General features: G+C 41.3%; 1 protein-coding gene across 1 annotated transcript; it reads left to right on the top strand.

Annotated features, from left to right (window-relative positions):
- Window positions 1-219: 219 nt before the first annotated feature.
- On the top strand, window positions 220-15372 carry LOC118231329 (neuronal acetylcholine receptor subunit non-alpha-3-like). The gene is made up of 6 exons (XM_035425034.1): window positions 220-543; window positions 6651-6802; window positions 11484-11528; window positions 12435-12544; window positions 13045-13942; window positions 14546-15372. Exons 1-6 carry the CDS (start codon window positions 483-485, stop codon window positions 14678-14680), a joined length of 1401 nt encoding a protein of 466 aa, XP_035280925.1. The 5' UTR covers window positions 220-482; the 3' UTR covers window positions 14681-15372.
- Window positions 15373-16092: the final 720 nt, after the last annotated feature.

Here is a 16092-nt window from a genome sequence, read left to right as displayed (position 1 = left end):
TTGTGTGTTTGTATGTACAGACGTGACTAATAATAATAATAATAATGGTGATAATAATAGTAATAATAATTTTCCTAATCATTATTATTACAAGCAGAGTTTACGTCCTCGTCCATTTGTTCTCGTATGCTCCGCGGTGTTGTTACTGTACAATGATTGGCTACGAGTGTGAATGATCCTTCTATAATACAGTCTTCCCGTCTACCGCCCCCTCGTCCTCCCTCGGATTCGGCCAGCCTCCTTCCCGTAGCGCGTATCTGTGTGCGCGGTAGCGGCTGGAACACACGGAGACAGTTCAGGCACCAGGCAATCAATGCTGGGAGGTCTGCACAGGATTACAATAAATGCAGCATTTGTTACATCACTTCGTGGTTTATTTAGTTTCAACAATATATCGCACATTATGTGCATTTCGTCTGTAATGTGCGTAAAGACTGTATTTTCTTAGTATGTAAAAACACGTCTAGAAAAACTTATGTGCCATGAAGTTGACGGTCGTCGTGCTGCATGCAGCGTTCTCGATCGCTGTCGCCACCATTGCAGGTAAGCGTACACTAGGCCGTTGTGTAATCTGTACCCATTGGATCTGTACCCAATTAGTTTTAATCTGTTTAATCAGCAAACTCAGCCAGGAAAACATAGTTTTGCATTTGTAATGGTGAATGGAAAAGTGTAGGCAAGCATAATATCCGTGGTTCAAACTGTCTAAAAAAGTTGTTTACGCACGATATAATAATTTGCTTTGACTACGTTTTAAGCATTTTTATCTTTGATAAAATCGCGTGGGTTGACAAGAGTACTAAAAGTTTATTAACTTTGGTATTTATCAAAGATTTACCAATACACAAGATATGTTTCAAGGTAAAATAATTAGTTTTACCTGCTTAGATCAGGGATGCTGAAAATGTTAATCATTGAAAACTATAGGTAGGCCTATGAGGATTAAGATATTACAGACATTATAATCGTTGGACGTATTGGTCCACGGTGCTTAGTATAATAGGTCTGATCCGATCTTCATTGAAAAACTGATTGTTTATCACAGTGGGACTTTCCAGGTGAAAAAGAATTGGTTGGAGAAGGAAATGCATAACTTTGAATGATGATGCATGCACCTCTCTATAGAATTTAGAGGTATATATCATTCCTGCCTGTCTTTTGTAATTGCTGCATGAAAACCGTGAACAGAATTACCATTGACTGATACACAGTAAAATATCCAGTGTTAATTCAGCTCTTCCAGTGTTGATTCAATTCTACCAGATAACAATTGGTGCTGGACATTTTTCTGTGCACATAATAGTACCAAAAACAACATGGATATGCTTTAAAGAACTAATCACACCCATGTGCAAATACTAATCAGTTCAGCTGTATAAAAATGATAACAAAAACATTTTAAAATTCTGAAGCAGCACAAAGGACCAAGGGCCTGTATTATGAAGCAGGATTACTGAGTAAAACCCAGAACCCTCCCAAAGCTGGTATATGGACTCAAGTAAAAAGAGCTGTTCTGGGTTTTACTCTGGGCTAACTCAGTAATCCTGCTTCATAATAAAGGCCCCTGGCCATTTAGCCGCAGTGCTTGTTTGTTAATTGTGGATGTGCATAAAACTAAATAAAGCATTTTAAATGCTTCTGCTCATCATTGATTTGCTCAAATCATGAAACTTCAGCAGTTTGCAGGTGTCTAGTTCTTACCTGGACTTAATTTCCCAGTGTCTCCCACCTTGCCACTGTGAGGCTTGTTTATCTAAATTGGCTGTGTATATAAAATGTCCTTGAGCAGAGAGAAACGACCCTGGGGTTGTCACATGACACTTCATCTCTTCCTCTATCATCCTGGTCACCCATTGTTATCAATAACACAGAACCTCCTGTTAAGATTTGTTTGCCTGCTGAGAATGATCCGTCGGAGTCAAAGCACAGCGGCTGACAACACGAATGAGCATACCGACCACCCCTGTTCTGTTTCCTCTGTCTCCTGGTCTAGAAACATGGAGCGATTCCAGGTATTCTAACAAGGCAAGAGGTGTTGAAGAGCTGTCGTCGTCCACAAGGGCCATCCTCGAAACGATGGCTGTGTAAATGTTAATGTGTCAGGGAGTTTAATGTAGAAAGTCTAGAAAATCATTTGAGACATTATGTTGATGATATGACTTAATTGCATTATGTTGATGAGGTAAATAAAATATCAGGAAGTGTTGTATTCTTCACCCTTTTACCAACAGGTAGTGATTATGTGTAAGCAAATTTAGGCAGACAATAATATAAAATTCTACAGTATTCATTCACTTACACACACACACACACACACTCACATGCATGGGCACACACACACGCGCACACACACACACACACACACGCACACACAATGGAATATCTGTTTTGTCTTCTTTTCGGTGTGGTGAGCAGAAGCAGTGCAATTTATTAATGAATCCCCATAACACCTGCCTGACTGGAAACATTTGCTTTAATTTCAGTCTGCAGGCAAATGCCAGTCTCAGTCAATTTACATTTATATTTTGTTCTATTCATTTATAATTTTATATCTATTAGAAATATTCCCTACTGGAGTATTTATAGGATATGCAATGGCCTTTTCATGTCAGTGCATTCATTGGATACAGGGTGTTACTACATCACTATTATTGGATATTGGATTGAAGCTGCATAATAAGCATTGCACTGCATATTAGTTATTTCTTTGCTATAGCTCTTTAGGGGTGAAAGAAAACATGTCAGCGTTCTTGGGTCTTCTTATCATGATGCTCCCATTCAAGGTGCCATTGTTATTGCGAAACTCGCGTATTCTTCATCAGTCAAAGGTTTGCAAGCTTCATCGTCTCCCCTCATTGCTCCTCCTTAGGTATGAGGTATGAGGTCCTTTATCCCCTCCCTGGAGACATTTTGCCAGCAGAAATGTTTGGACCTTGAAAAAAAGGACACTTGCTGCATTATGTGCCTCTATGTTTTCTAACATACACTCAATACAAATTATGTCACGTACTGAAGGTATAGTTGGGGAGTAATTGTTGTGGGACAGTTGCATAAGGCTGAGGGAGTTCAGGTGCCTTAATAAGTACTGAAGGGCAGTTGGTTGAGGGAGTGTAGAAGGCTAGTTGGTTGAAGGCATGTTAAAAGGCAGTTAGCTGATGGATTGTTAAAGGGCACTTGACTGAAGGACTGTTGAAAAGCACTTAGCTGAGGGAGTATTGAAGGGTATGAGGCACTGATTTCACAGTATTTAAAATAGTTTTGAGTTAGCAGGCTAGCTTCATCATACCAAACAGCCTCGGCTTTGCTAAGTATTCTTCATTGAAAATTTGATGGTAACTGTAAGGACCGTCGGTGCCAACAGGGGCGACATAGCTCAGGAGGTAAGACCGATTGTCTGGCAGTCGGAGGGTTGCCGGTTCAAACACCGCCCTGGGCATGTCGAAGTGTCCTTGAGCAAGACACCTAACCCCTAACTGCTCTGGCGAATGAGAGGCATCAATTGTAAAGCGCTTTGGATAAAAGCGCTATATAAATGCAGTCCATTTACCATTTACCATTTACCAACACTCGCCAGTTATGCTTGATCGTTCCACCGGTGGCACTTGACACGATCCTTACCATGAACTCCTCGATAGTCTACGCAAGTTATTCTCAGTCCACATGCTCTTCGGGACACTTACCACTGACTCTTCGACAGACTCCGTCAGTTACCTTTGGTTGTGCAGGTTATCTTGAACACTCGCCTGCGACTTCTGAATGAATGAACACCTCATAGAGGGTGCTTGGCTGAGAGAGAGCTGAGGGGCACTTAGCTGAAGGAAACTTGACTGAGGGAGTCTTGAATGGCACTTAGTTTAGGGATTGTTTAAGGGTAGTTGCCTGAAGGTTTGATGAAGGGCAGTTGCCTGAAGACTTGTTAAAGGAAACTTGGCTGAGGGAGAGTTGAAGGGCACTTAGTTTAGGGATTGGTTAATGGCAGTTGCCTGAATGTGTGTTGAAGGGCAGTTGCCTGTGGAGTTGTTGAAGGGCACTTGGCTGCGGGAGAGTTGAAGGACACTTGGCATAGGGATTGTTTAATGGCAGTTGCCTGAAGGAGTGTTGAAGAGCAGCTGCCTGAAGTAGTTTTGAAAGGAAGTTGCCTAAATGAGTGTGGAAAGGTAGTTTGGCCTTGAAGTGAAGATGGCTGGAGGCATGTTGAAGTACAATTAGTTGACAGTGTCTCTCAGGGTAGTTGGCAAGAGTGTGCTGAGAGACAGCTGGTGCTATGCGCCGATGGGCGAGAAGTCTCTAAGCCGATTTTGTGAGCAGTGGTGGACGGGTTCCAGCTCTGGGCCTTCGACACCCAGCTGGAAAGGAGATGTTCACACTCCCACAACCACAGACACATTTTGCTCTCTGCCAGCCTCCCTGCATTGCTCGCTTGATTCAGAGTGCTACATATCTGCATTTTTACGGGCACGTAGAGCTCTGTCTTATTAGTCTGGTGTTCATCTTTAACCGTAAAAATCGCACTCAACGTGTTTCTTTCTATCCAGTGATCAGCAAGCTAAAACATTTGTAACAGTCCTGAAAAAAGAAGCTCTTGTTTGAATTTGTTAGACATTTTAAGACTCAGACAGTCAGTCTGAGTGATGCACATTAGATCGCTTTCAACATAACGCGGTTTGCACTTTTTTTCTGGCTCCCAGTATTTAAATAGCTTAAGTATTAGACCCATTTGGTTAAGTGCCTTCTGTATTTGCTGGGGTGTAATGTTTATAAAGTGTCAGTGTCTCAGCTTGATTACTTTTCTGTCTCCTCAAATATTCATATATTCCAATGTATATATGACAGGAAGTGTCTGCATCATTTTGACTAATGTTTTTATTTTAATTTTAATTTAACCATTATTTAACCAGGAAAACCCCATTGAGATTGAAATCTCTTTCGCAAGGGTGACCTGACATGAAACACAAAGTTACCCAACAAGACTTACACCTAATTTAACCTAAATTAATTTACCTCAACTTCCTGATTTCAGAGCTGGGGAAGGCTGGTGCCTTTTCTGTGGAGTGGCTGTATTTGAAGAACTCAGATGTGCGGTGTGAGGCACTTTTACCAACTGGTGCTTCTTTTATCTGAAAAACGGCCCCAGGGATCAGAGAGAGGACCCATGTCCCACCCGACTCATTCTTTACATTACTGGCATTGAGCAGACGCTCTTATCCAGAGTGACTTACACATTTGTTTTTACCTCTTTACATAGTATTTATACAGCTGGATATGAACTGAAGCGATTCAGATGAAGCACCTTGCTCAAGGGTACAATGGCAGGGAATTGAACCTGCAACCTTTGAGTTACAAGCCCATTTCCCTAACCATTATACCACACAGCCACCTCATTCTCTGGAACGAGCACATCCTTCCCCCCCCCCCCCCACCGTGCTAACCGGTACTCAAGAATCTCCCTCTCCATTTACATAACCACAGGTTATGTGCCGGGCTAAATTTAGAACAGGCTTTCTCAGTCCTTGCTTAGCAGTAAGTGCAGCGGAGTGCGTGATGCCGAGAACAGTTTCAAAAGAAAAGCAAACGCAGGTTATGATTTGTTCAAAGCACAAGCACCTGGGGCAGTTCTTCGAGAAGCTAAACCTAAGGAAAGTGTTTGTGGGACATTTTGAGCATTAATATGTTTTGCCTAGTTTAGTCACTGCACTCTGGTAATGTCTGTGTAAACAGAGTTCGTAGTTCACTTTCCAACAGTTCCTTCCTCCAGGAAACCAGAAATTAATTTCACATTAAAATGTTAAAATTAGCTGTGAGTTCATTATTCTTACGTGGAAAGAAATTACAGAAATCTTATAACAGTATTATCTGGGAGAACACTACAGATAATTGTTTCAGAGAAAACCCTGAGTAAGCTTTTAATGAGCCCATTCTTTTTTCAAAGCCCTTGGCTTTCTTGTGTAAATTTCCTGTGAATGACTGGCCTTTTCTAAGTTCTTATTTGAACGGGTTCTGCCATGTATTGATCAGAGCCCTGGGATGCTCAAGGGAGCATGGCTAATTCTCTGTCTCTGTGCTCCATCAAAGCAAACCACCCGCATCCTGCACACTGTGGCTAATAAGACCATGCTAATCTGATTTCGACCTTACAGCCCTTTCTGAAGATATCCTTGGAGCACATTACTGCATTCGTATGAGGCACTCTGTGGGTACAATGCAATATTGCTCTTTGGCTGATCTGAACAGCATGCATATTATTTTATGTAAATGGAACATCCATTTTAATATGTGTATGGTTCATGATGTATTATATGTAAAAATATATATTTTTTAAAATTGTTTTTTACTAGGCTATGATGGTAGGTAATGGAGGTATTCTTCAGCTCATTTGATTGATGAAGTTACATTTTTATCTTTTTTAAAATCTTTATAAGGCACCCATTTGTTTTTCTTAAATATTTACAGTACAGATTTCTGTACATTTAACTTTTGACATATACTAATGGTCTAAATATGTGCAAGTCCAAATCAGCTTTTCATGGTTCTTAATCCAGAATACCCTTGTAGTGTTGCTATTATCTCAGTCCTCATAAGTGACCTAAATAAATAAAGTAAAGTCTAAATATGTATGCTTTTATATAGTATTTTTTAAACTGCCCTCCCAGGTCCTGATGAGTTTGTCTCCATTGCGAAGATGGAGGACGCCCTCCTGACGAATCTGTTCAAGGGGTATCAGAAGTGGGTCCGACCCATTCAGCGCGCCAACGACACCATCACCGTGCGCTTCGGGCTGAAGATATCCCAGCTGGTGGACGTGGTGAGGGCACGACCGCACGCGTGAGCCGCCTCGCTGCCTGAGGAAAACTGAGTGGAACACTCACCGGCTTCTCTTCACGTGATGATGTAGTGCCTTAGGCAGTTACTGTGATGGACGTCTATATCAGGAAATTATATTATAATTCACCCCATTGATTCAAAGAAATGTTTTATACTTCAAAGATAAGTTTAAATAAGATGCTTCAATGCCTTATGACTGTAGCATTCAGAATTTTTTACAGAGTTGTTAATACATGAATGTTGAGACACCTCAATGGACTTTAAAGGACTGTCCAGTGAAGTACAACACATTTACATTACAATTGCAATGGCCACTTTCCACACAATGAACTGTACAAGGGGGGTAAACCTGTCCCACAAATCTTTTGCTATTCAGTTGTTTAGTTTGAATACAAGACTGTGAGGTAACATTTATTTGGTTTAACTTAGGTTATAGGGAAAGGTTCCTAACTGTGAAAATGGTGTAGCAAGGATTTCAAAAATATATATTTAAGATTTATATTTAAGGCGCAGTACAGAAAATCTCAACAAGAGTGTTCACGCACAGGCACACACACACTGCATACTGCAACCCTTTTTACAGATAGATTCTTTTCTTATTTAAATTCCCTCTTTTCATTCTATAAATACATTTGCAGCCCTGTCTCATCCCTCAATTGTTTCCTTAGCAGTGTCTTTCCAGCCTGACTGGCTAGCACTGGGGACACGGTGACAGAGCCTGTCTCACAATGGCTTACTGCTGGCAGTAATTTGAAGAGGCTGAAATATGAGATGGTAGCTTAATGTCATTCTCCTCAATCAGAGCCTAGTGTGAGCGAATCAAAGAGGCCAAAAGGCTTGGTGGGGAAAATGATGACGCAGAAGTCTCTTCCTTATTAGATTAGCCACAGCATGTTTTCTTCCTGTTCCTAAATATTATATTGGTACAAAAATACACAAGCTTGTGTGTTTGTGTGGGTGTGTGTGTATGTGTGTGTGTGTGTGTGTGTGTGTGTGTGTGTGTGTGTGTGTACGTGCGTGCGTGCCTGTGTGTGTGTGTGGATGTGCGTATATTCTATTCCTGTGTGATGTCACACAGTTCTGAGGTGGTCATTGGGTCACTTGGTGAACAGAAAAGATGAATTTAATAAAAAAGGGGTGGGGCTGTCTGCCTTTTATTAGCTCCATTCAGGTAGGCGTTTCACAAAATGAGAATACAAGGCAACAGCAAATGGCATTGCTCTCTAAAATACATTTAAGAACGTGTGTGTGGGGGGAGGGGGGGGGGGGGGGGCTGCTGAGAGGTCACACCAAAGGGAAACAGCAGAAAGGTCTGTCTTCTCTCTAGGCCTCAATAATTAGCCAATTGCAATTAGCAGCTCTGATTGGCAGTGAGTAAGAGCTTCCATCATGTCTGTGGATGGACTGATGCAGTATGAATTATGACCTAAGGCATTCCTGGAGATATACCATCCAGTAGGTTTTCTTTTCAACCCTAATTTAGCTGATTCTATTAATCTAACAGCTCAATTAAATCTCTAGCTGTTGAATGTGGTGCGATTTATCAGGGTTCGAGTGAAAACCTACAGGATGGTAGATCTCCAGGAACAGAGTTGAGCAGTCCTGATCTAAGCCCGCTTGAGTTCTTCGTAAGTATTTAATTTGTGAAAAAAAAAATTCTGGAGTTTCACTACCTCTCAGTGCTACAGAAAGACCTTCTTGGGATCTTAGGTCCAGATCCAACCTAGTGTCATGCCTGAGTGAGACCCATTTGCTCCAGCCAGAAAATGTGTCAGTTTCGCAATATGCTTGTTTAAAAAAAAAAAAAAAAAATTGTGAAAGGTACACTACTAATTACACTTGACTTGGAAATGTCCCCATGTCCAGTGCAATAATTAGTTTGCAAGAGGAATGAGCAAAGGACTCAAAGCTGAAGTGGAATTAAATTAACTTGTAAATCATGTGTGAGCTTTTCTTAATTTTACTCAAGTTGTCTTACATTTGTGAGAACAATCCAACTCAAAACAGTGATTTAAAGCCGGGACATCCAGACATTTCCGTATACAATGTAATGGATACAAGGAAGCCTTTACATTTAAAAAAAATGTAAACTTGACACTTTTCTGTTGGGACCAAATGGACCTATATCACACTTGGGCATTACATTGGGTAGGTATAACTGAGGTTTACATCCCTCTGAGCGGTCTCTGTTTTGCTGTGCTGACAATAGGCGGCAGGCGACCTCTGCTCTATGTAAAATGAGATCAGTCTTATGCTAGCGAGGGGAAATTCGATCTGTGGCATGGCGGAACAGGAGAGGTACAGCTTTTGGAACAGGGACGGTGATTTGAAGGGGATTGTGCGAACGGTTTACTGAGAATCAATTCTGAGCTGTCCATGGTGCTGAACTGCAATAGAGAGATAAGGGAACTGAACATGGTTGACAAATTTGAAACTTGCTGCTCATTTAACTTGCTGGGATAACAACAGTTTATCTGCTTGCTTTGGGATGTGACTTTAATTTATTTGAGACTGAAACAAATAACAGAAAACATAGCATATTTTCCTAGGATCAAGATTACCAATAAAAAAAAGAATAATAATATTAATATTTTTTTAACAAAAACTGTAGACATGTTTGCAAAAATAATAAAAGAACAGGCTAACTGTTAGTCTGAAAATTTACATAATTTCTAAACTAACAGATGGATCTTTGTCAAAACTGAGGAAATAAACTCATTGACACACAGATGGGGCGACTGAAATTTCAGCACATTTGACCCATGCATGTTTCATACTCGAATGTAGCACGCACTCAACCTTCTGTTAATCTGTATGTTAAATAAGTGTGCCCCTGCTTTGCTGGAGTGGATTTGCACTGATACATTCTGTCAGCCATGCATTGTAGTCCTCTTCCTCTTGGGATGTGAGCCCAAGAACAGCCACAGCATTGGGAAATATTAACAAAACTGCATATTCAAATGGTCACGCTCAAATCCTCGGCTGCCCTTGGGCTTGAAACGTGGTCTGTTCCTTTGAAGACACCTCTGAGATTTGAGGGGAATTTGAGGCTTCACTGGAAATACTCTGGACTAATGGGACCTTTATGTCAAAGCACTTTACTCTTTACCACACATCTTACTGGGAAGTCAAGGTGTGAAAAGTCATGCTGATTTTACTTTTCATGAGCAGCACTTTATACCTAACAGGTGCTATAATGGCATGGCTAGAAGAAGAGAGTTGGTTGTTTGAATTCCTTGGGAATCGGTGATGTCATGCTCTTGAGCAAGATAACTGCCCTGGAATGTAAACCCAGCTGTTGTCTGCTGGATATGGTATACTTGTTAGCATTTTTGTTGTATTTAGACTCATACAATATTAAACAACCTCTTTGAATTATAAAATGGACAAAATATGTTTTATTAGTGGTTATTGAGTGTATTTAAAAAAAAAAAACGCATCAATGTTTTAACAATAGCTCTTTTGTAAGCTGTAAGTTGTCTAATTTATCTCAGTAAGAAACAAACTTTGTTAAAGAATAAAAACTTGGACAATTATTGCATAATCAGAATTGCCAGTTGCATGATAGAATATTGCATTTTCGATTGAGATGATTTGGTATTCAGTGAAGATCTTATGCTGCCCTCTTTTGGCCTCATTGAGTAATTTCTTTTGCTATGGAGTTACTGAATAGGTTTTTTTTTTTTTTCTCCCAATTTGTAATTCCTAAATCATATCTACCAGCAGTCATATTCACCAACCATGGTTCCGGCTTGAAACATTCGTGAACTTATAATGTTAAGCCTCTGCTTGTCGTTACTCTGCAGTTCAGTTGAGCTTGCACAGACATGGGGAGACAAAGGAAGGCACTGTGTACAGCTTCTTTCCTTCTTTATTAAAACATGGAGGCAATACTATTCTCCTTTAATAATGTTTGGATGGGATTAGAGACCCATGAAAGGTTTGAAGGTGACTAATTTGTCATTGGATAGTTTGGTAGAATTGACCTCTTGTCTGTAATTTGGGACTGAGGTGCAGATTCAAGTGCAGAGAAGCTAATTCAAGATGCAAAACATTGTGTTGATTTAATGAACAAAATACAGCACAGAAACAAAAATAACTGCGAAAGAACAAGAACAAAAGAACAAAAACTACAGGACAGGAAACCAATTACCTAGCAACTCTAAAGCCTATAGACATAAACACAAGGCAGAAGACTCCAAGACTAAGCCGTTTTGAAACAAATAGGGGTGGCTTAAGTACACATTGACAAACAAGGTGCAGGTGAAAACAATAATTGCACAATTTGTTCAAGCCCAAAGACAAAATCAGTCATCTGCCACCCTCTGGTGGTGAAAAGGAACCATGATGCTTGTCCTTAGTACATTGGTGGACATATTCATATTTAAGCACAAAGTCATGCTATCCTGACCAACTAATATCTCCTAATAATTACAGGCCTTACTTTGAAAAACAAACAAACAAATGAATAAATAGCTGTATCATTTATTACACTTACCAGCACAAAATTTTAAAATAGCCTCTCCTGCTGAGTGCTGACCTGTGAACATAAATGAGTTGGTGTGGTGTTCTGTTTCACTCTCTCCTTCGTGTTTTTTTTTTGCTGACAGTTGCATTGGCACAACCGGCTGTAATCATGGCGATCTTATCTTTGCCCTCAGGATGAGAAGAACCAGCTGATGACGACCAATGTGTGGCTCTGGCAGGTATGGGTTCTGTTCATGTTACTGGTGCAAACTCTGTAACTCTTAAGGGAAGCATTATAGCATTATGGTTATGGATCTGTGCTTACAACTCCAAGACTGTAGGTTTGATTCTTTGGTAGACCACTGCCATTGCAATTGCAATCTGAATTGTTTTTAGGAAATATTCAGCTGTATACATGGGTTGTATGTTAAGAATGCAAGCTGTGTAAATCCCTCTAGAATAGAGCGTCTGCTAAATGTCTTAAATGTAAATGTCATGCCTGACTACAACAGGCAGAACTCAGTGAATATTTATTTCTCGAGTTGGTTATTAATTAATATTGTGTAATGAGTTGAGCAACTATTACTCTCTGACAGCAGCAGGCATGAGTTCAGCAACTATTACTGTCTGACTACATATGGTAGTGTCCAGTAGCTACATTCTGCATTTTTTGGAAATGTGTTAATTGAAGAACAAGCTTTACCTATGCTGTACCTTTATTTCTGAGAGTGTACGGTATTGAGTAACATCTAATGCCGTCATCATGGTTCATTAGTTACTGTTGCCAACATTGCTATTTTCATTAGTTATACATGTCTCTGTTTTGTTTTTAAGATTTTAAATCTTGTTAGAGGGAAAGCAGTGTTGTTCTCTGAGAAATATCAGCAGCTGTTCCCCATGGCAATTGTGTAATAAAATGAAACAAATTGCTTCCATGTGCTGTTTAATATAAGGAATCATGTGAATACAACTGAGGCATTATATGATTCAACAAGGACCGGATGTTCAATTTAAAATACTTGCATGGTACACAAGTGTAATCTTACACATTGTATATACTACAGGCTCACTAATGGTAGAGTTTAACTTTAACAAATGGGGATGGCACTAAAATTGACTTGGTTTAATTTGTGCTTTGCTGATAGGAGTGGATCGATTATAAACTTCGCTGGAAACCAGAGCAATACGGTGGAATCACCTCCATCCGAGTTCCGTCTGAAAACATCTGGCTGCCAGATATTGTTTTATATGAGAAGTAACGTCAATTTGCTTTTAACTGAAATATCTGCTCGCCTGCCTCTTTGCGATTGCACTTTCCTACTTACATGACTTTGTCCAATTTAGCTTGCATGTCTTTCCACCAGTCTGTGTTTCTCCTACCACTGATACTGAGGTGCTAGATATGATTTTTCTAACCTTAATTAAATTAACTTCATTGCATATAGTCTTTCTCACATATTTACATGCAGACACATTTAAATAAATAGTGGATTTGTAAAAAAGGTGTCTCTGAAGGTGTGAACTCAGGTGTTATCATGTAATGAATGAAACAGAATACATGCAATAAAAAATGAATGATTGAATCATCAACTGTGTAAATGAACTGAGATACCAATCTGTAGGAAGCTTGCAGTACTAGGGAATCAGTAGGATTGTGGATCTCTGGTAACAGGCTTCCCTGTCACTACTGTAGTGGCATCACCTTGTCAATCTGACCATTAAATTTATCTCTGCCCTTGTGTCTGTACATCATAGTGCGGATGGACGCTTCGAGGGCTCTATCATGACTAAGGCCATAGTCAAGTCCAACGGCACCATCACGTGGACCCCGCCGGCCAGCTACAAGTCCGCCTGCACCATGGACGTGACCTTCTTCCCCTTCGACCGGCAGAACTGCTCCATGAAGTTCGGGTCCTGGACCTACGACGGCAACATGGTGGACCTGGTCCTGGTGGACGACCACGTGGACCGCAAGGACTTCTTCGACAACGGCGAGTGGGAGATCCTGAACGCCACGGGCGCCAGGGGCAACCGCCGGGACGGGCTCTACGCCTACCCCTTCCTCACCTACTCCTTCATCCTCAAGCGGCTGCCCCTCTTCTACACCCTCTTCCTCATCATCCCCTGCCTGGGGCTATCCTTCCTGACTGTGCTGGTCTTCTACCTGCCCTCCGACGAGGGCGAGAAGCTGTCCCTCTCCACCTCCGTCCTGGTGTCCCTCACCGTCTTCCTGCTGGTCATCGAGGAGATCATCCCCTCCTCCTCCAAGGTCATCCCGCTCATCGGCGAGTACCTGCTCTTCATCATGATCTTCGTCACGCTCTCCATCATCGTCACCGTCTTCGTCATCAACGTGCACCACCGCTCCTCGGCCACCTACCACCCCATGTCGCCCTGGGTCAAGAGCCTGTTCCTGCAGCGGCTTCCGCGGCTGCTCTGCATGCGCGGTCACGCCGACCGCTACCGCTGCCCCGAGGTGGAGTCGAGCAGCCCCGAGCCGAAGCCCCGGAGCCAGACCCCGCAGCAGCAGCAGCAGAAGGCCCCGGGGGCCAAGGAGGATGAGAGCCTGGCCTGGACGGCCATGCTGGAGAAGGCCACCGACTCGGTCCGCTACATTTCCAGCCATATCAAGAAAGAGCACTTCATCCGGGAGGTAAGAGAGACGATCCACAGCGGTGCAAAACCTTGATCGACCGCCAGCTAAATGCTTATTACATAGCCACTCATGCGGTTTCAATATAGCGATTGCAATTCAGTTTAGTAATACAATATAGCAATACAGTTTCAATCAGCGACTTAGAATATGTTTTTGTAAAATGATTGTGCTCAATATTTTGTCTATTCATTTTTTATACTTCAAATTTTGTATGCAGAATTTTGAGGGATATAGTGTTGATTGAAGACAGGTGCACAACTCCGATCCTGGAGGGCCGGTCTGCGTGCTGGTTTTTGTTCCACCAGTTACATTTTAGTTTTCTGACAGCTCAATAAACTATGCTGGTTCACTCCTGTACTTGAGCACAGTAAAATATTTCAGATACATTTGCAGTCTGTGGCTGCAGCTAGTGCCTGTACAATGTCAGATGAAGATATGCTTGAGCTGATTAAACAATTGTGAGCAGAAGTTGGCACAAAGTCCTAAAATGGATCAGCCTGTGTTAAGCATCCCTGCGGTAATCGATCAAACTGCTTTAGGGAAGCTGGGAGATGTAAACATATTTTAAATCTTTTTTTCTGTCATGTTTGCACACTGCAGGTGGTACAGGACTGGAAGTTTGTGGCCCAGGTGCTGGACCGTATCTTCCTGTGGGCCTTTCTCACTGCGTCCGTGTTGGGCACCATCCTCATCTTCACCCCTGCCTTGCAGATGTATCTGCGCACCCCTCCCTGAGGTGTGCGGCCCCCCCACCCCACCCGCCTTTGCCGACCCAAACTCTCCAGGAACCCCGCCCGCACGTCGTCATTACGTGTGATGCCAGCGTAGACGTAGAGAGATAAGCTCCTGATTAGTTGTCTTGGTCAAGCTCAGACATCAGGGGGATGATGCATTACACTGTTGCAGATTCTAGATGGAAATGAAGATGTACTTTTTCCAATTTCTTTGTCCGGGAGTGAAGTATAGTTACGTTGGTCACAGCAGAGATGGGTGGTGCCTGTTCACATATGAAGGACTACAGTCTTTTTGATTTTTGAAATTTTGAGAGAAGCTTGGTGAAACATAACTTGATTCGATTGGTCAATTTATAATGACTTAAAGCTTATTACTTTTCAAGAGAACAATCTGATCTTGCTGTAAGTAAAAGAGGTTTCACTCACCCGCCATTCAACTGAGTCAAACCTGGAGTGCCTGGCAAAGTGGGACATTCTCTAGATATGGAAGCCCATATTTGACAGCAAAGCAAAGCCTATAGGATTGGAATGGGTCCTTCATTTAAAAGAACAGTACAGAAATATGACTGGGCGGATCACAGTGCAAGTTTTGTAACATTGTTCTGTTACACAGTAGAACAATATTATTCTCACAAAGCATATTTTCAGTTTTAACTCATATCTGCATGTCACAATAAAACATGATTAATCAGTGAGAGTCTTTCTCATTTTCCATCTTAAAAAATAAAGGAGTTTGAAGGGTGAATTTGGCTGTGGTCTGGAAGTCACCATCTATGTTTTTTTAAAGCAGTGGTAACCAACCCTGTTACTGGAGATCTGTCATCCTGTAGGTTTTCATTTGAACCCTAATTTGGCACACCTGTCTAATCAGCAGCTCAGTGAGATCTCTAGCTGTAGAATGAGATGTACTTTGTTAGGGTTAGAATGAAAACCTACAAGGCTGTAGATCTCACAGAACACTGTTTCAGAGTAACATCAATCTCATTATTTGATCAAAAGAAGATTCCAGCTCCCATATAATCAGAGACTGAATTAAGATATTCAAATTGCAAGTAACCAGAAGGAAGTTTTAGCTTTGGCTTTTTTAACACTAGGTGGCACCATATCCTGGAAATATTACATGATTATAGCTACAGGCATTCGTGTCTCTTCAGTATTTCTGGCAGAATTTAATTTCTTATTTTAGTTTCATTTCTTCTTAGTTTATGCAAGAGCTTTTATACACTGCTTTCATATACATATGTATACACCCACATGCGTGTATGCGTGCAAATTCTAGTACTTATATGCATATTATGCATATTTACACTTAAAACCATATACAAACATACCGCGATGTATGCGTGTGCACGCAAAGAACAACTGTTGGTCGAACGTGCATTTTCATAATCCAATTTTATTAATCTTTTCTCA

Source organism: Anguilla anguilla, chromosome 7 (assembly GCF_013347855.1).
Source record: "Anguilla anguilla isolate fAngAng1 chromosome 7, fAngAng1.pri, whole genome shotgun sequence".
NCBI classification, from domain to species: domain Eukaryota; kingdom Metazoa; phylum Chordata; class Actinopteri; order Anguilliformes; family Anguillidae; genus Anguilla; species Anguilla anguilla.
This window is presented reverse-complemented; position numbering and strand designations above follow the sequence as displayed.

Excerpts from the sequence above, each read along its gene's own strand:
- LOC118231329 (XM_035425034.1), top strand. The coding sequence starts at position 483 with ATGAAGTTGACGGTCGTCGTGCTGCATGCAGCGTTCTCGATCGCTGTC. Across the intron at positions 6,803-11,483 it reads TATCCCAGCTGGTGGACGTG|GATGAGAAGAACCAGCTGAT; the intron begins GTGAGGGCACGA and ends CTTTGCCCTCAG. Across the intron at positions 12,545-13,044 it reads GATATTGTTTTATATGAGAA|TGCGGATGGACGCTTCGAGG; the intron begins GTAACGTCAATT and ends TGTACATCATAG.